General features: G+C 51.4%; 1 protein-coding gene across 1 annotated transcript; it reads right to left on the reverse strand.

Moving 5' to 3' along the window:
- Positions 1-669: 669 nt before the first annotated feature.
- Positions 670-18,952, reverse strand: LOC135886519 (whey acidic protein-like). The gene is made up of 8 exons (XM_065414252.1): positions 18,828-18,952; positions 17,135-17,278; positions 15,869-16,012; positions 10,381-10,530; positions 9,538-9,681; positions 8,650-8,793; positions 2,216-2,368; positions 670-1,096 (listed from the first exon to the last, which is right to left on the reverse strand). Exons 1-8 carry the CDS (start codon positions 18,928-18,930, stop codon positions 1,092-1,094), a joined length of 987 nt encoding a protein of 328 aa, XP_065270324.1. The 5' UTR covers positions 18,931-18,952; the 3' UTR covers positions 670-1,091.
- Positions 18,953-19,775: the final 823 nt, after the last annotated feature.

Genomic DNA, 19,775 nt, shown 5'->3' on the forward strand with positions numbered 1-19,775 from the left:
CCCAGAGGCTGAGGAGCCCCCCAAGGGAGGAAGACACCCACTGACTTCCTGGTGTGGTCAGGAGCCAGGCTGGATTTAAGCTCTCATTCAGGACTATGGCGGTGCAGGGCAGGATGGGCAGCCCTGGCAGCTCAGTGGCACATCTGCCAAACCCAGTCTCAGTGCATCGCTCCAAGGCCCTGGGATGGGGACTCAGTTCATTAGCGAAGTGGCTTCTAGCCCACCCTGTGGGGGCAGCTCCCCATGCCCTGTGTTGGAAAGACGCTCGGGGGGGCCGTGACGCTGCTGTCACTCGGGGCCGTGACGCTGCTGTCACTCAGAGCCTCTATGCCTTGTTTTAAAGGTCCCAAAGGGTTTCTTAGAAAGAGACGGATCAACATCCCAAACCAACAGCGGCTGCTCCCTGGGGAAAGAGCCTGGACCAGTGCTAGGATCCTGGCTCCGAGCTCACTGGAGGGGGAAGAGGGGCCTGAGAAGCGGCATCAGGGGTAGAATCGCCCTCACACACACAGACAGGAAACATCCCCATCAAGGAACCAGGGGGAGAAGAGCTTAGGACAGGTCCGGATGTGCCTGACCAATGAGACAGGAGGGGCTGAGGCAGTGAGGGGAGGAACCTGCAGGTGGAGGAGGAGATGGAGTGACCAGAATCACAGGTTACAAACTGCTATGTGAACAACAAGCTTCTTTATTTGTTACAGTGCACGAGGTGCCAGGGACACCAAATTATACAGAGTCAGGGCAAGAAGAAAGAGATCCCCAGCTCTGCCTAAAGCCTCCTCTTGACTGCAGGGAAAGAGCCGCTGCACGGGGACTGTGAATCACGCTCCTCAGGTCCCTCACGGGATGAGGCCTCAGCCCCGTCCTCTCTGTGCTAGGCGGGCAGGATCTGAAATTCCATGGCAGCCCCACGATAGGTGACAACAATGTGGCATGGTTGGTGCTAAAAACGAGACAGATTAAGAGTGCAGGCGCTTTGCAGGCATTGTGCAAGCTGATTTCCTAGGGCTGGTCTGTGGGACCCCAGCGAGGCCAGGCACATCGAGCTGGTGTCTCGGCTGCTCCTGGGAACGCCCTTGGGAAGCAGGAAGTTATGCTGGAGAAAGGGAAAATGATCAGCGGGTTCAATAGGAAATCGTGGGCTGTGCAAACCCAGCCTCTGGTTCAGCCCCAGCTCCCATGAACACAACCCAGTTTGGTCCAGCCCAGCCCTGCAGCTGCTATGGCCTTGTCCCAGCCTGGGATACGGAGGGGTGGGGGGGAGATTTCCACCTGCCAAATCAGTGGACCCCAAGAAGGAGCACAGTATCCCCAAAGCCTAGTTACCCTATGGATGGGGGGGGGATCAAACTTCCTGCCCTTCGGATGGCACTGAATCCCGAGCTAACTTGCTTGGCAGAGGAAGCTCTCCATGTTAGTATCTCCCCATGCAGACCCTTCTGACCCTGTTCCTATCTCCACGGAGCAGGGGTGAGAGAGCATTAATCCCCCATTCCCAGCCGAAGGGAGCGTCCTGCTATCATCTCCCTGCCTCTTCCACTTGTAGTCAACAGGAATTGGGTAGTATTCCTTTAAATTGTTTGCAAGCCCTTTAGTCGCGTGTATGTCTGAGAAGCCCCCAGAACCCTGCCAGAACTGCCGTGGGTGTATGTAGCTAGGCCTGGCACACTGGATGTCATTAGCAAACACAGTTATTGGTCCTCATTGTGCCCATGTTGAGCATTCATTGTGTGACTCTTCTGTAAAGAGCAAAACACACAACATCATTGTCCTCTCTAGATCCTGGATGAGGCTTGTGGGTGGGGCAAGGGGAGGTGTTATCTAAAGACAGCATGGGCATTGGACCACAAACCCAATCAATAATGTCGCCTTCCCCTTTTCTGGCCCCAGACACACCATCCCATAGATTAACCAGTGCAGCTTCTCAAACGGAATCCCTCCAGATCCCCTCTGCCTGTTGCCCAGGTGAACCCAACTTTTGTTGTCTTGTGACACCACAAAGTCATATTCATACAAAGGCGTGTAGGAAGGTGCCAAGTACCCAGCCTGTTCCCTAGTCAGCCAGAATGGTGAGGCCTCCGGAGGTAGCTCTGATCAGAGCTGATCTCGGCTGGAAGCCATGGGTTGAAATGCCCTTTCCCATAGGCGCCCTGCAGCTCAGCTGGAGCAGGGAGTGATCTCAGTCCAGAGCCCAAAGAGAGGATCAGGCTGGTACCTTTACCATGTCCCTTAGGATAAACACAGGCCCTCCCGCAGAAAGTCTCACAGCACTTCTTGAATCTTGGACACTGGCGGTCAGAGTGGCAGCGATTTGGGGGATTGTACATAGCACACTTAAAGATGACGTCTGGACAGGTTTCAGGGTTCCCTGTAAGAGAAGATCACTGCATAAACAAATCTAGCAAAGCATAATGTCAGCTCTAAGCTACTTGGGACAGGGACAATGAAATCTGTGCAGCACCCAGCACAAAGGGTCCCCCAAAATACCTATTGAAATAATAATAATTCAGAGGCCATGTGGTTATTGCAGGCTGCAGTGTGTGTTATGCTGCAAGTAGCGGGTGCGGGGGGCATAGCTGCAGTAGTTGTGCCTCAGCTATCTGTAGTTGTATTTGCCTCTGCATTCTCCACAGGCTTGTTAACACCTTGTGCAGGTGAAACAGACAAGTTGTCCATTGAAGAGAAATGCAGTATAACCCGTGAACACCCCCTGCTTCCACCCTGCTGTCTAGGTGCATTTCCCAGGCTGATGCCCTGGGGCCAAACCTCCCAGATCCAGCTGCCAGGGGCATTTCCTTTCTAAACCCAACATGATTGCCACCTTGAAGGGGTTAAATACTGTCACAAATGCCTTTCAGTTTGATTGACAGATCATGCTCCACCCTGTGGGAAGCACAAAGTCAAGGAGGTGACTAAAGGGAGCAGCCCTTTCATGGCAGCTCACTGAGTGGGGCCTCTCTGGCTGCTGCCCAGGAGGGACAATAAGAACTGGGACCCACCCTGCAACCAGCTGAGCTACCTGTGCCCATCAGTGCTCTCTGTCCGCTGTGAGTCTGGTGCCCTGGGCTGCTGGCTGGGGCAGGAGCTGTCAGCACTTACCTGTTGCTACTACAGGGAAAGTTCAGAATCCTAGAGACAGACAATCCCTGTAAGGTTCCTTCTCACCCAGACCCCCGGGCAGGGCAGGATTGTTCCTTACTCTACATTGACCAGAGATGTGTCCAGACTTGTTTAATTGTCCCAAGCAATAGGGCTCCCCAGCAGTGGCCCTAGCCATTTTTCTGACAGCACTTTCTGTCCCCCAGCTCACACAACGCGCTCCCTCTCCCCCCCCCCCCCCCGCCCAGCCGATCAGCAGAGTCCAAAAAATAGTGGAATGGCACTTAGGTACAGCACCTATGATGACCGTCCTGTTTTCCCTCCCTTAGGACTGGCCCTGGGGCTTCCCACCTCTCCTTGGGAGACTCATCACAGCCTGATACATCCCACAGCCAGGAAGATTCTTCTAAAGTTCACCTGAAAACTTCCTGATCTTCATCTCACCCCATTAGCCGCCCCCCATCCCATGTGACACCCTAACTGTGTCCTCTCCTCCCTTGGGGCCCACACCCTGTGAGTATCTGCAGAGAGGTCCCATCCTCACTGAGTGATCTCCTAGCCACGCTCTGTGGATTTTGCACTTTCCACCTCTTCCCCCTCAGCCAACCCCCGATCCTGTCAGTTGTTTTTCCCTGAATCTGAACTCCTCCAGTTTGTCACTAAGTATGGTGACCATATTTCCCAAAGGGGAAAACAGGACACCGTGCAGGGCTAACCTGAGACGCCGGCCCCCGTCGCATGCGGGCCTGGCCCGAGCCCTGCAGGCTGGGGCTGACAGCCTGAGGCCCATCACCCAGAGCCTGGCATCGCTGTCCCTCTCGCCCCCATGAATGTTCCTCCACACACCCCCAGGGAGGCACGCCTGACTTTTTTTGGCAAAACTGGGCATTTATCCTGTTTGCTCTTGGCAACTGATCATCAGCTGGCAAGAGCAAACTGGACAAATGCCAAGTTTTGCCAAAAAAGTCGGGACGTCCGGGCTTAAAAAAGGGACTGTCCCAGCCAAAATGGGACGTATGGTCACCCTATCACTAAGAAGGGACATCATACCAGACACTGGCGGCAGCTCGGCCCAGAGAGTTCTCCCTTATCTGAGAAGCTTCTGCCCAAATGCTCTGTGAACTCTGGGGTCCAGTGACTGAAAACCCAACACCTGGAGATCTGGGCTGAGGTCCCCAGATACATTTAGCTGCAGCCTCCTATCATCAGGATAAAGGTGACGCAGTTACACTGAGACCAGTACCTCTCTGAAGCAGGACACACGCTCTCCCACAGCTAGTTTCACAGCATTTCTTTGGCCCCGGACATTGGTGGTCGTAATCACAACGGTTGGGAGGATTTATCATAAGACACCGGACAGTAACCACTGGGCAAGTCCCGGGTTTCTCTGCAAGAGAGGAGATGGCAGGATAAACAACCTTCTATGACGGGAGAATAGCCAGGCCCCAGGCACTGATCTCTGCCTGCTGAGTGCTCAGCTCCGGTTCCCTTGTATCTCTCACCCTGCCAAGACCTAAAAGGATGGACACACATGAACTCCAGTGAGAGGCACCTGCTATCAGGCAGAGTGCAGACTGTGGTGGGACCAGTCTGGCCTCTGTGAAATTCTGCTGTCGGTTGAAAGTCCTCTGCTGAATTATCCTGGGCCTAATCCTCCCCTGCCAGGCACCTCATGTGTCATTCACAGCTCTGCAAGGCAGGTGTAAAATGCTGCCATGTCAGCATGGACAGAAGAGGCACAGGACTACAAAAGGGACATGGCAGGGGGAATCAGACGCCCTTTGCTGAGGCATGAGTGATTGAAGCCTCGCCATCTGGAAATGAGATTTAGGGAGGGAAAGGACCCAGGCAGGTCTCTAGCCAATCCTCTGGACACTGTAATCCCAGACCCCTGCTACCCAGCTGTGGTGTTTAATTACACATTTAATTCCCAGCCTGGAGGGGGCTCGGCTGCTGTTTCTCATGAGAATGGCCTGTGCTGCTCTGGCTGCAACTCCTCAGAGCCTGCAGGTCCTGACCACTCAAAATGGGAGTTTGCTGCGTTGCTCAGTAAAGGTGGGGCCAGCGCCTTAGCTGGGGCAAACCAGTGTCGCTCTGTCGACTTCATTTTACATCAGGTGGGGATTTGACTGAGGCTACACGGAAATGCATTGGGGGGGTGGCTGTGAACCTTTCCACAACGAAACCTCTCAGTGGCCGAGCAGGCTCAGACCAAACCGATCTCATGAAATTCACACAGAGAAACTGCAACTTCGGCACCTACTGCAGCGACCCTCACTCCGTGGTCTCTGTGCCTTCTCAGGCTCAGTATCTGAACGGTATAAAATCCCGAACAGAGCCTGCTAGTGAGGTGGCCTTTCCCTGGTGCAGGAGCAGTTGTGATCCCAGAATGTCGGGTGCTGAGTGTCTGTAAAGAGAGCAGCCCTGTTAGTGCTGTCTGGGGAGGGGACCACTCACTACAGCCTGAAGAGCCCCCTGCTCTCTGCCCTCCCATGGGACAGGAGCCTGCTGCCCCTTGGGTAGAGCTGGCAGAAGCTGTTCTCAGCACTTACCTCTGGGGATTTGTTGCACAGGTAAGATTGTGCCAGACCAAGACGGCAGCACCATCCAGAGGGTGAGGAGCCCCATGAAGAAGAAGGCACCCAGTGACTTCATGGTGTTGTCTCAAGAGGCAGGTCTGAATGCCCAGAGCTGTGTCAGGCTGGTATTTAACATCTCACTCCTGGGGGAAGGGGAGGGGGGAGCAGAGAACGAGGTGCCTGGTGCCAATATTTGTCCCCTTGTCTTGTGCCATTTCACAATCAGGTTCTTGTTTCTTCCTGGAGCTCTTTGCACAAGAAAAACATGAGATTGACCCATTGCTCGGAAGAGTGAAATTCTCCCCTTGCTCAAGAGCAAGCTACAACACAGTTTCAATGTGGAGTTGGGGGCAAACTCAAGTGGAGATGACAACAGAAACCTTGCTCCAAAGAAGATAGAAGCCAGTAAACTATTGACTTCTGGGCAGGGGCGTTGTCTGATGGAGTGGGTTGCTGGTACCCTTTTGCTCTCAGCTCCAAGCTACCGCCCCCACCACCCTGCTGTTGAGTCTCTTTGAGGTCCCACCTGGAGTGGGGGTGTGCTTCCCCCAGTTCCAAACCCTGGGGAAAGAGCCTGGAGCAATGCTTTGATTCCGGCTCTGAATGCATTGGCGGAGGCTGTGGGGGTGGAAGTCAGGGTGGATGTGATTGTGCAGGCTCTGGAATCACAAACAACAAAGATAAGATATGAAAGAAATTCTTTATTTGTATCGTGTCCAAGTGGTACTAATTAAATCTCATGAGCAACGAGTTCTGGCAGCAGGACTGGAAGAGATGGCCCCGCCCTCAGCCAATGAGATCCACACCCAGGAAAGTGTTTCTTTTCAGGAACATTTACAATAGCACCATGGATACAAAATCTCAAGGTCATCACAGAACTGTGCTCACCCTGGTCTCTCTATGGTGCCTAGGCAGGGTCTGAACCTGCAAAGGAATTTCCCCAGGGAGGTAACAAGTGACAGTACAAGAAATATGTGGAAAGTGCCTAAATATACCTTCCCCATGGCTGGTGTTAATGGCCTGGAGCTAGAGTTGTTTGGAAGAAGCTGAGAGCGTTCAGACAGTATTAGATTACAAAAAACTTTTGTACATAAACATTCTTGACAAAAAAAGGGAAAAGTTCTGTTGTAATTTTGGTGGTGGGGTTGGATTACTTGGAATTCCCTTTTCTTTTCCCTCTCAACCTGTTCTCACAGATAGAGTTGGATGATAAAGATGCAGATTTGATATAGGATGCTCCTTGTAAAGATAAGCGGACTGTCATACCGGGGTGCTGGAACGCTTTTTATAGTGGGGGTGCTGAGAGCCATTGAATCAAACTGTAAACCCCATAGATAATGGAATCCACTTCAAGCCAGGGGCTGCAGCAGCACCCTAGTTCCAGCACCTGTGTGTCATGCTGCTTCGTAAACTTTTCTGCAAGACTGGACCAGTAGAGCAACTGTATATCATCTTCATGCTGGACTGCAGGGTGAACTGTAAGAAACTTCGCTAAAAATCCCCTCTTGTCGGAATTGCATCATTGCTTTTATCACCTTCTCATTTAAGTGACGTGAGTCTCTGTTCTTCTGTGTTGACTCAAATATCTAGAGTCGGCTTTCTTTCCAATGTTTTATAGAGAGAGGTGAGCTGGAGTTATGTGAAGTGATTTCCTGCTTTGGACTGGGGGAAATTCAGTGAGGTTAGGCTGCAGGGAACTGGTGTCATTGCTGCTCCAGGGGATGCCTTGATCTATTGTGAAGCAAGTTATGCTGGGGGGGAAAAAAAGAAAAGTAGTCAGAAGTCTTAAGGAGAAAATCCTGTTCTATATCAGAGGGAAAGCTGGGTGCTGGGAGCCAGGACTCCTGGGTCCTATTCCAAAATCTTGGCCATTTCCCACATGGCTCCAACACTTTTCATCTCATGGCATGACACCAAACCTGTGTTTTCTTTCACTTGTTTCCTGCCACAATTCTGCAAGTCATTCGCGGTTTCACATGCACCGCCTGATATGGCCCTTGGACTGATCTCTCTGCTGGGCCCTGCATGAATGGGGATGTTTCAGGCTCAGCACCAGTGTAATGAGTGTTGGGGAAGCTGGGAAGATGCCAAGTACCCAGGTCCTTCCCTGGTAAAGCAGCATATTGTGACTTCAGCTGTGGTTAGTGCAGTGATTTGTGCCTGCAGCCCAGGGCTGTACACCCCTCCCCAGTGGGCAGCCCCCGGGCTCAGCTGGAGCAGGGCGGGAGCTCACTGCAGAGGCTGGGTACTTATGATGTAAACATGAGTGGAGGTGGGTATCTTTCTGTGGCTAATCACAGTCCAGCCCACAGTCAGTGACACAGCACTTCTCATTTTTTGGACACTGACGGTCATGTACACACTGCATTAGGAGGATACCATGAGAGACACCTTATATTGACTGCTGGACAGATGCCAGGTTTCTCTGTAACACAGGAAGATCATAGTGTAAGCTACCCTCTGCATTGGAAGCTGGGATAATAAGTGCAGGTGGGTGGTGGCACCTAGTGGTAACTAGAGTTCTCCCTTATCTGAGAAGCTTCTGCCCAAATGCTCTGTGAACTCTGGGGTCCAGTGACTGAAAACCCAACACCTGGAGATCTGGGCTGAGGTCCCCAGATACATTTAGGGCAGGTCTTCACTACAGGGGGGGGTCGATATAAGATACGCAAATTCAGCTACGCGAATAGCGTAGCTGAATTCGACGTATTGGAGCCGAGTTACCCCGCTGTGAGGACGGTGGCAAAATCGACCTCCGCGGCTCCCAGTCGACGGCGCTTACTCCCACCTCCGCTGGTGGAGTAAGAGCGTCGATTCGGGGATCGATTGTCGCGTCCCGACGAGAGGCGATAATTCGATCCCCGAGAGATCGATTTCTACCCGCCGATTCAGGCCGGTAGTGTAGACCTAGCCTCAGCTGCAGCCTCCTATCATCAGGATAAAGGTGACGCAGTTACACTGAGACCAGTACCTCTCGGAAGCAGGATGCACGCTCTCCCACAGCTAGTTTCACAGCATTTCTTTGGCCCCGGACATTGGTGGTCGTAATCACAACGGTTGGGAGGATTTATCATAAGACACCGTACAGTAACCACTGGGCAAGTCCCGGGTTTCTCTGCAAGAGAGGAGATGGCAGGATAAACAGCCTTCTATGACGGGATAATAGCCAGGCCCCAGGCACTGATCTCTGCCTGCTGAGTGCTCAGCTCTGGTTCCCTTGTATCTCTCACCCTGCCAAGACCTAAAAGGATGGACACACGCAAATGATTCCTGCAGGACAGCTGCAGTTCTGTGGGATTCATCCCCTTAATGCCAGTGCCTCTCTCTGTAACCCCAGTGCCATCACTCCTCATTGCAAATAACTTTCAACAAGGAGCAGGGATGCCACGTTTGTGTGACAGGCATGTACCACTGGGACTAAAATGAGTGGCGCCTGTCAAAGTGAGGGAGATGGGAGAGGCCTGCTTGGGTCACACAGCACACTCCTGCCCTCCCCGCCCCCGCTGGGCTAGGACAGGGAGTGATGAGCTCACTGCAAAGCAAGGTGGTAGGTTTGGAAATACTGGCCCTGCGGGGTTCCATGGTTGGGCGGGAGGCAAGCCTTTGTACACGTGGACATGCAGCACTTTGTAGTGCTGGGGCACTCAGGATCCTAATCACACACCCATTAGGAGGAACTACCCTGAGACAGGTATTCTCGATCACTGGGCAGGTCCAGGTTTCAGTGCATCAGACTAAGCCCCTGGCATGAACATCTCTGCCTACTAAAGGCTGAAATACTGTCCCTGGCTCAGCAGGTACAGGGTGAGAGCTCCCTGGGGAACCAAGACCCACAGACTATAAACAATGAGGCAGGTACCTTTTTGAGTTAGAATACAGTTCAGCCCACAGCCGGTTTCACAGCACTTCTCTTCCCCAACACACTGGCTGTCTGATTGACAATGATTAGGGGGATTGCGCATTTTGCACCTGAAAGGAACCACTGGGCAGGTCCCAGATTTCTCTGCAAGAAAGACGTGCACGGTATAAACACCACCTTGTAATGCCAGGCAGCATGCTGAGCTCCAGTGAGAGGCACCTGCTATCAGGCAGAGGAATGCCACATTTGTGTGGAATGAAGGTAACATTGGGACTAAAAATAACTGGCATCCTTTGAAGTGGGGGATGCATGAAAGGCCGACTTGGACAAGTTTCCCCCCCACCCACCCCACTGATGGGCTGGAACAGGGAATGATCTTACCACAAAGCATAGTAGAAGCAGGGCCGTCCTTACCCATACGCAAAGTACGCAGCTGCGTAGGGCACCAGGAAATTACCTGGTGCCCTCCATAGCTGCGTGCTGCTCCAACCCATGCTCCGGCTCTTCCCAAGGACCCCCGCCCCTGCTCTGCCCCGCCCCACCCCTTCCCCACCCCAGCCCCGCTTCTTCCCGCTCTGCCCCCCATTCCCCTGAGCTCTGCAGCAACCTGGCCCCAGCCGCGCCGCTGGTGAGTGCTGGGGGGTGGTTCCTCCCCGCCCCCCAAGCCAGCCTCAACCCCCACCAGTGCAGAGGCCTGGGGCCTGCTCCTCGCCCCCACAGAGGCCTGGGGCCAGGGCCCCCGCAGAAGCCTGCCCCCCCCCCACGGGGGGGCTGCATAGGGCCCCAGAATAGCTAGGGATGGCCCTGGGTAGAAGGATTAGAAATACTGGCCCAGTGTGGTACCTTGGTTGGGCTGAAGGCACTCCTTCCCACAGAAGGACATGCAGCACTTCATGGGGCCAGTGCAGTCATGGTCTTCCTTACACTTATCAGGAGGGTTTATCATGCGACACGTACTCACGATCAATGGACAGGTCCCAGGTTTCGCTGTAACTAACAAACAAATCCTGTGTTACAAGTAGGGCTGTCGATTAATCGCAGTTAACTCACTCGATTAACTCAAAAAATTAACTGCGATTTAAAAAATTAATCGCGATTAATTGCACTGTTAAACAATAGAATACCAATTGAAATTTATTAAATATTTTGGATGTTTTCCTACATTTTCAAATATATTGATTTCCATTACAACACAGAATACAAAGTGTACAGTTCTCACTTTATATTATTTTTGATTACAAATATTTGCACTGTAAAAACGATAAACAAAAAAAAAAGTATTTTTTAATTCACCTCATACAAGTACTATAGTGCAATCTCTTTATTGTGAAAGTGTAACTTACAAATGTAGCTTTTTTTTTTGTTACATAACTGCACTCAAAAACAAAACAATGTAAAACTTTAGAGCCTACAAATCCACTCAGTCCTACTTCTTTTTCAGTCAATTGCTAAGACAAACAAGTTTGTTTACATTTACGGGAGATACTGCTATCTTATTTACAATGTCACCTGAAAATGAGAACAGGCATTCACATGGCACTTTTGTAGCCAGCGTTGCAAGGTATTTACATGTCAGATATGCTAAACATCTGTAGGCCCCTTCATGCTTCAACCACCATTCCAGAGGACATGCTTCCATGCTGATGATGCTCATTAAAAAAATAATGCATTAATTAAATGTGTGACTGAACTCCTTGGGGGGAGAATTGTATGTCTCCTGTTCTGTTTTACCCGCATTCTGCCATACGTTTCATGTTATAGCAGTCTCAGATGATGTTTTAAGAACACTTTCACAGCAGATTTGACAAAATGCAAAGAAGGTACCAATGTGAGATTTCTAAGGATAGATACAGCACTCGACCCAAGGTTTAAGTATCTGAAGTGCCTTCCAAAATCTGAGAGGGACGAGGTGTGGAGCATGCTTTCAGAAGTCTTAAAAGAGCAACACTCCAATGCGGAAACTACAGAACATGAATCACCAAAAATGAAAATCAACCTTCCACTTGTGGCATCTGACTCAGATAATGAAAATGAACATGCATCGGTCTGCTCTGCTTTGGATCGTTATCAAGCAGAACCCGTCATCAGCATGGATGCATATATTCTGGAATGGTGGTTCAAGCATGAAAGGTCATGAATCTTTAGCGCATCTGGCACATAAATATCTTATGATGCCGGCTACAATAGTGCCATGCGAATGCCTGTTCTCACTTTCAGGTGACATTGTAAAGAAGACATGGGCAGCATTATCTCCTGCAAATTGTAACCAAACTTGTTTGTCTGAGCAATTGGTTGAAGTAGGACTGAATGGACTTGTAGGTTTTAAAGTCTTACATTGTTTTATTTTTGAATGCAGTTATTTTTTGTACATAATTCTACATTTGTAAGTTCAACTTTCATTATAAAGAGATTACACTACAGTACTTGTATTAGGGTAATTGAAAAATACTATTTCTTTTGTTTTTTATAGTGCAAATATTTGTATTAAAAATAAATATAAAGTGAGCACTGTACACTTTGTATTCTGTGTTGTAATTGAAATTAATATATTTGAAAATGTAGAAAGCATCCAAAAATATTTAAATAAAAGGTATTCTATTTTTGTTTAACAGTGTGATTAATTGGACTATTAATTGCAATTAATTTTTTTTATTGCTTGACAGCCCTAGTTACAAGGTAACAAACTAAGCTTTCGGCACAAAGATCTGTTCTTGCTAAAGCTGAAATACTGTCCCCAGCTCAACAGGGACAGGGTGAGAGCTCCTTGGGGAACCCCCCTTTCACCCCAGGCTATAAACAATGAGGCAGGTTCCTTGCTGAGTTAGAACACAGCCCAATCCACAGCCGGTGTCACAGCACTTCTCTGCCCCAGCACACTGGCTGTCTGATTGACAATGATTAGGGGGATTGAGCATCTTGCACCTAACAGAAACCACTGGGCAGGTCCCAAGTTTCACTGCAAGAAAGACGTGCATGTTATAAACACCACCTTGTAATGCCGGGCAGCATACTGAGCTCCAGTGAGAGGCACCTGCTATCAGGCAGAGTGCAGACTGTGGTCGGACCAGCCTGGACTCTGTGAAATTCTGCTGTCGGTTGAAAGTCCTCTGCTGAATTATCCTGGGCCTAATCCTCCCCTGCCAGGCACCTCATGTGTCATTCACAGCTCTGCAAGGCAGGTGTAAAATGCTGCCATGTCAGCATGGACAAAGAAGCACAAGACTACAAACGGGGTATGGCAGGGGGAATCGGGCCCCTTTTGCTGAGGGGTGAGTGACTGAAGCCTCACCATCTGGAAATGAGAATTAGGGAGGGAAAGGACCCAGGCAGGTCTCTAGCCAAATCTTCTGGACACTGTAATCCCAGATCCCTGCTATTGCAGGTGGTCGCTTATACCAGCAGATCCCTGTTTGAGAGAGAACAGGGACACGCCCAAATAGGAAAAAGAGCTTCTGGCTGTGGTATTTGGAATGGAGTGATTCCATCAGTGCACCTATGGCCACTAGTGCAATCAGGCCACAAACTTGTAGAGACAATCACAGCAAAACTCCTTCTTAGTGCTCCAAAGAGACGGCAGCACATGTTGCTGCGCCTCCAGCTCTACCAGGTAGAGATCAGATATTGTCCAAGATGACTCCTGGTGCTAGCGGACACCCTGAGACCAGCATCAGCAAGATGGGAGAAGGGGATCAGGACACTGAACCCATTAATCTGATGCACTATCTCGTAGTTTCAACAGTGAAGCTGATGGAAATCAAGGAAGCTATCGACAAGGACACTCAACAGAGCGATCCTAGCAGACAAAAGCCAAGTACTGGGAGGAGCAGAACCATATATGCAAATTAAAGATGAGCTGAGTGTGCAGATGGAATCATATTTTGTGGGCAGAGAGCTGTTGTCCTCACCCAGTTACGTGAGGATGTCATGCCTCAGACCTGGGCATTGACAGCTGTCTTACACAAGTTCAAGAGTGTGTTGACTAGCCAGGAATGAATACACAACTCTGCTCCTTGATAGAAGGGTGTGACAGCTGCCAGTCATGTGATAAGCAGGGGGAGAAAGAGATTCTCTTACCATATGAGCTGCACACCCAACCTAGGTGGGAACTGACTTATTTACCTTAAAAGAAAAGCAATGCTTGATTGCTGTGGACTATTGTTCAAATTGTTCGGAGGCCAATGCCCTGCCTGATACAAGAAGCAAGTCAGTGATTGGCAAATTGGCAGCCCACCTTGTGAGGTATGGCATTCTGGACACTGTATTCACTGAAAACGAACCTCCATTTGCCTTGGAAAAGTTTAAGGAATTTGCATGCAAATTAGGAATTTGACTCCCTGGCATTTCCACAGACTAATGATGAGGTGGAATCAGATGTGAAAACAGCTAAGAGACTGTTACACAAGGCAGTTTCTTGCGGTTCGGTCCCTTTGTTGGCATTTTTGGCACGCAGGCATACCCCATCAAAGGGGGTGCCAAAACAGTACCAGTGCAGCCACTGACCAAAACCCTGCTACCAATGAGGGGAGACCTGTTGCAGCCAGAAGGATGGGAACATGCCAAGAGGAAAGGCCAACAATTGGAGAAAGCAGGTAACAGAGTACAACAGGTCAGCCAAGGACCTACCGGCTCTGATGACAGATACTCCTGTGGAGGATCCAGCCATTAGAGAGACACCAGAAGGAGTGGACTAAAGGATCTGTGCGGGGTGTAGTGATATCCAGGTCGTATGACTGGACTGCGCAAGAGGGAGAGGTGATCTGAAGGAACCAGAGGCTCTTACGAGCCAGCAGTCAGAACACCTAGAGAGGGCCTACAGGGATACAGAGCTCATCAGAGAATGAAAAGACAGAACCACCCGGAGTCCAACACCACAGGGAGGGAGGAGACTTCACAGAGACATATTTTGCTAGACTTGGAGACAGGTGATAGGGAGACAGAGATGGGTCACCCCCGGTGTGGTCACCAGCTGGGGAGTCCAAACTATCTCAAAGACTACGTAGCCACCTGAGTCTATGGCGAAGATAAGACTCTAACTTGGCTATATGCTAGCAACCTCTGGCTGAAGGGACATAGGGTGGGGGTCTGGGGGTCAATTATTTGTTTTTAATGTATATATTAAAATGTTTGTAAACAGGATCAGTGGCACTGGAATCAGAGAGCCCATGTTCTCTGCAGAGACTGTCATTGAGGTGACAGGGAAATTGGGAATGTGAGGAGTTGGGCTGGAAGCAACACAGCCACATGGACAGAGCAGTTCACAGGGTTGAATAAAGTTCCACTGGTTCAACTTCACCTGAATTCAGCTTCACTTTTTGCTAGTGAAACACACATGATGAACAACCATTTACTCCGGGACCTTTGAGTTCAACATTGCCCCAAGATGATAAATACCTTGAGATAACCTTATCCAAGACATGATGGAGTCTCTGAACTGGGCAGAAACACTGGCTTTGGTCCAGAGATTAGGATACAGACTTGAGAGACCTGGGTTTAATTCTACCCCACTCTCCCTGGCTGACCTTGGGCGAGTCACTTAAGGCTCAAAGAGAAGATACTGGATAGATGGACTGATGATCTCATCTGACATGGTAATTCCTACATCCTTTGAACAGGAAACAAGGCCAGAGGGAGGTCTGGAACATTTTGTACTTTATAAACTCCCACTTGTTTCAAGTGACTAACATACAAATAAAAACTGTGAGCAAGGGATGAAATAACACCTCCTCTCCCTAAAGACTTCCAGCCAAGCTCTCCTGAGAGAGAAGACCCTGCTAGACATCAAGAGGACAGACATGGGAAGGAAAAGTTGTGAGACTTTGAAGAAACAGCCCGATAGAAAGGAAAATGGACCAGACATAGCTGAGCATCAAGAAAATTGGTGTCCTTCTACACCTCCCTGTTTGTGCAATAAGAGGGACCAGTGACTTGATTTAGAATCCTATGAAGGTGGGCAGTGGTAGAACAAATGTTCTGATAATTAATTACTTCAATGATCACTCAAGGTCCAAATGATGGACACAACCACTGATTCCTTCAGGAAAGCTACAGTTCTGTGGGATTCATCCCCTTAGGGCCAATGATTCTCTTTGGAACCTCAGCGTTGTCATTCTTCATTTTGGATCCGAATACCTTTTGACAACAAAAGTCCAGGAATCCCATATTTGTGTGGAATGAAGGTAACATTGGGACTAAAAATGACTGGCATCTGTTGAAGTGAGGGATGCATGAGAGGCCTACTTGGACAAGATCCCCCTCCCGATGGGCTGGAACAGGCAATGATCTTGCCGCAAAGCATCATAGAAGGATTAGTAATATTGGCCCAGTGTGGTACCTTGGTTGGGCTGAAGGCACTCCTTCCCACAGATGGACATGCAGCACTTCATGGGGCCAGTGCAGTCAAGGTCTTCCTTACACTTATCAGGAGGATTTAACATGCGACACGTACTCGCAATCAATGGACAGGTCCCAGGTTTCGCTGTAACTAACAAACAAATCCTGTGTCACAAGGCATAGGCGTGCACAGCCCATTCCATTAGGGTGTGCACCCAGGGAGCCCTGCCCTAGCCCCGCCCCCACCCTGCCCCCATCCACTCCCTCCTACTTACCGCCCCCTGACTTCCCCCCTCAGATCCCCCAACCCCCCCTGCTCCTTGTCCCCTGACTACCCCCTCCTGGGACCCCTGCCTCTAACTGCCCCCCAGGACCCCACTCCCTATCTAAGCCTCCCTGCTCCTTGTCCTCTGACTGCCCCCCTAGGATCTTACCCCCTACCTGTCCCCTGACTGCCCCGACCCTTATCCACACCCCCACCCCCAGACAGACCCCCGGGACTCCCACGCCTATCCAACCACTCCCTGCCTCCTGACAGCCCCCCCCCCGAACTCCTGACTCATCCACCCCCCCCCGAGCTCCTTGTCCCCTGACCACCCCCTCCAGAGACCCCACCCCCACCCTAACTGCCTCCCCAGGACCCTCCTTGCTCCCTGTCCCTGACTGCCCTGACCCCATCCACCCCCCACCCCCTGACAGACCCCGGGACTCCCATGCCCCATCCAACCCCCCTGCTCCCTGACTGCCCCCTCCAGAGACCCCCCCCACCTCTAACCACCCCCCAGGATCCCACCTCCTATCCAACCCACCCTGCTCCCTGTCCCCTGACTGCCCCCACCCCTTATCCAACCCCCCTGGCCCCGGACCCCTTACCATGAGATGAGGCTCCTAGCCTCCCCACAGAGCCAAACACTGCCCCGCGGGAGCGCACAGCCCCGGCCCCCAGAGCGCTGCACGCGCGGCGACATGGCTCCAGGGGAGGGGGAAGGCGGGAGAGGGGCCGGCGGCTTGCTGCACTCATCCGGGCACTCTGGCCCGGGAGCGCAGACCCCGCGGCTTGCCGCGCCAGGAGAGGGGGGTCATTTGCCCACCCTTGCATTAGGGTGTGCCTGGGCACACCCGGCACACCCCGTGCGCACGCCTATGTTACAAGGTAAGATCTGTTCTTGCTAAAGCTGAAATACTGTCCCCAACTCAGCAGGGACAGGGTGAGAGCTCCTTGGGGAACCCCCCTTTCACCTCAATCTATAAACAATGAGGCAGGTACCTTTTTGAGTTAGAACACAGCCCAATCCACAGCCGGTGTCACAGCACTTCTCTGCCCCAGCACACTGGCTGTCTGATTGACAACGATTAGGGGGATTGAGCATCTTGCACCTAATAGAAACCACTGGGCAGGTCCCAAGTTTCACTGCAAGAAAGACGTGCATGTTATAAACACCACCTTATAATGCCGGGCAGCATACTGAGCTCCAGTGAGAGGCACCTGCTATCAGGCAGAGTGCAGACTGTGGTGGGACCAGTCTGGCCTCTGTGAAATTCTGCTGTCGGTTGAAAGTCCTCTGCTGAATTATTCTGGGCCTAATCCTCCCCTGCAGGGCTGGCTCCAGGCACCAGCTGAGCAAGCTGGTGCTTGGGGCAGCAGATTGTTGGAGGCGGCATTCTGCCCAATCCTAGGGCGGCACGTCCGCTTTTTGTTTTTGTTTTTTTTGTTCTTGTTCCGCTCCGGCCGCCCTGTAGGGGGCGGCGGCGCGGAGAACCAGAGGGCCCTGCAGGGCAGTCCTCTTCCTTCCCGCCCCGCCGACTGGAGCGGAGCCCTCGCGGCAGGCGGCAGGAGGCGGTGCAGCGGGAGGGGCTGCGTGGCAGCGCCCCTGCTGTAGCCCTGGCCGCCCCCTTCTCTCTCTCTCCCGCCCGCTCCCTTCCCCTCCCCCTCCCCCTCCCCCAGCCGGTCCCCCTGCACCCGCGCTCCGGCCGCGCCGCAGGTTTTTTTTTTTTTTTTTTTGCTTTGCCGTTCTGGCCGCCCTGTTTTTTTTTTGCTTGGGGAGGCCAAAAAGCCAGAGCCGGCCCTGCTCCCCTGCCATGTGTCATTCACAGCTCTGCAAGGCAGGTGTAAAATGCTGCCATGTCAGCATGGACAGAAGAGGCACAGGACTACAAAAGGGGCATGGCAGGGGGAATCGGGCCCCCTGTTGCTGAGGCATGAGTGATTGAAGCCTCGCCATCTGGAAATGAGATTTAGGGAGGGAAAGGACCCAGGCAGGTCTCTAGCCAATCCTCCGGACACTGTAATCCCAGATCCCTGCTACCCAGCTGTGGTGTTTAATTACACATTTAATTCCCAGCCTGGAGGGGGCTCGGCTGCTGTTTCTCATGAGAATGGCCTGTGCTGCTCTGGCTGCAACTCCTCAGAGCCTGCAGGTCCTGACCACTCAAAATGGGAGTTTGCTGCGTTGCTCAGTAAAGGTGGGGCCAGCGCCTTAGCTGGGGCAAACCAGTGTCGCTCTGTCGACTTCATTTTACATCAGGTGGGGATTTGACTGAGGCTACACGGAAATGCATTGGGGGGGTGGCTGTGAACCTTTCCACAACGAAACCTCTCAGTGGCCGAGCAGGCTCAGACCAAACCGATCTAATGAAATTCACACGGAGAAACTGCAACTTCAGCACCTACTGCAGCGACCCTCACTCCGTGGTCTCTGTGCCTTCTCAGGCTCAGTATCTGAACGGTATAAAATCCCGAACAGAGCCTGCTAGTGAGGTGGCCTTTCCCTGGTGCAGGAGCAGTTGTGATCCCAGAATGTCGGGTGCTGAGTGTCAGTAAAGAGAGCAGCCCTGTTAGTGCTGTCTGGGGAGGGGACCACTCACTACAGCCTGAAGAGCCCCCTGCTCTCTGCCCTCCCATGGGACAGGAGCCTGCTGCCCCTTGGGTAGAGCTGGCAGAAGCTATTCTCAGCACTTACCTCTGGGGACTTGTTGCACAGGTAAGATTGTGCCAGACCAAGACGGCAGCACCATCCAGAGGGTGAGGAGCCCCACAAGGAGGAAGATGCCCGCTGACTTCATGGTGCTGTTGGGAGACAGGTGTGAATGCCCATAGCTGAGCCAGGCTGGGATTTAAGCTCTCAGATGGGTGGGGCTGGGAAGGAGAGGAGGCATTTGGGTTCCTTTCAACATCCTGACCTTCCTCCCCTTCCATTTCATGAGCCGGTGCATGTGTCTGCCTCACCCCTTCTTGGGCAAGAACAAAGTAGCTGCCTAGTTTCTGAGAGGTTTTGCCCCTGGCAGAAATAGGGAGTTCCCCATATTACTCATCAGCAGCCTGGGACAATGGCCTCCACCTGTCAGCACGCCACCTCCCCTCTGCTCCCAAAGGCACACGTATTCAAGGAGTTTAAAGCAATAGGTTTAACCCAGAAATGTGCTGACAGACTTGCGACCTGGTCTATCCAGCCTGCAGAGACCACACTCTGCTCTTTTGCAAGTTGATCCACAAACCATGTGAATTACAGATGATGTACAGCAATTCACTCTAAGACTTTTGAGTTCAGCATTCCCCCCAGAGGAGCTGTGATAATTGCCTTGACATAACTTCATGCAAAACCTGATGCAAGCTACTGAATAGGCAGAGACAGTGGCTTCCCTTAGATCAGGGTGTACACTCAAGACTTGGGAGACCTGGATTCAATTCTATCTTGTTCTTTCTGTCTGACCTTGGGCAAGTTACGTAAAGTCAGATTTTCAAAGGTATTTAGGTGACTAAAGATGCAGATAGGCGACAAATAGGGTTCTTCAAACAACTAGGCATCAAGCTCCCATTGAAATAAAAATATTTAGGGTTCCCTCTGACATTGTCTCCTGCTCAGCAGCAAATTTGGCATCTTCTTCAAAGGGAATCAATGGGAGTTGGG

The sequence above is a fragment of the Emys orbicularis genome, chromosome 12 (assembly GCF_028017835.1).
Source record: "Emys orbicularis isolate rEmyOrb1 chromosome 12, rEmyOrb1.hap1, whole genome shotgun sequence".
Lineage (NCBI taxonomy): Eukaryota > Metazoa > Chordata > Testudines > Emydidae > Emys > Emys orbicularis.

Coding starts and splice junctions, on each gene's coding strand:
- LOC135886519 (XM_065414252.1), bottom strand. CDS start 18,930: ATGAAGTCAGCGGGCATCTTCCTCCTTGTGGGGCTCCTCACCCTCTGG. Junction 17,279..18,827: donor TGTGCAACAAGTCCCCAGAG/GTAAGTGCTGAG, acceptor TCTTTCTTGCAG/TGAAACTTGGGACCTGCCCA. Junction 10,531..15,868: donor GTGCCTTCAGCCCAACCAAG/GTACCACACTGG, acceptor TTTGTTTGTTAG/TTACAGCGAAACCTGGGACC.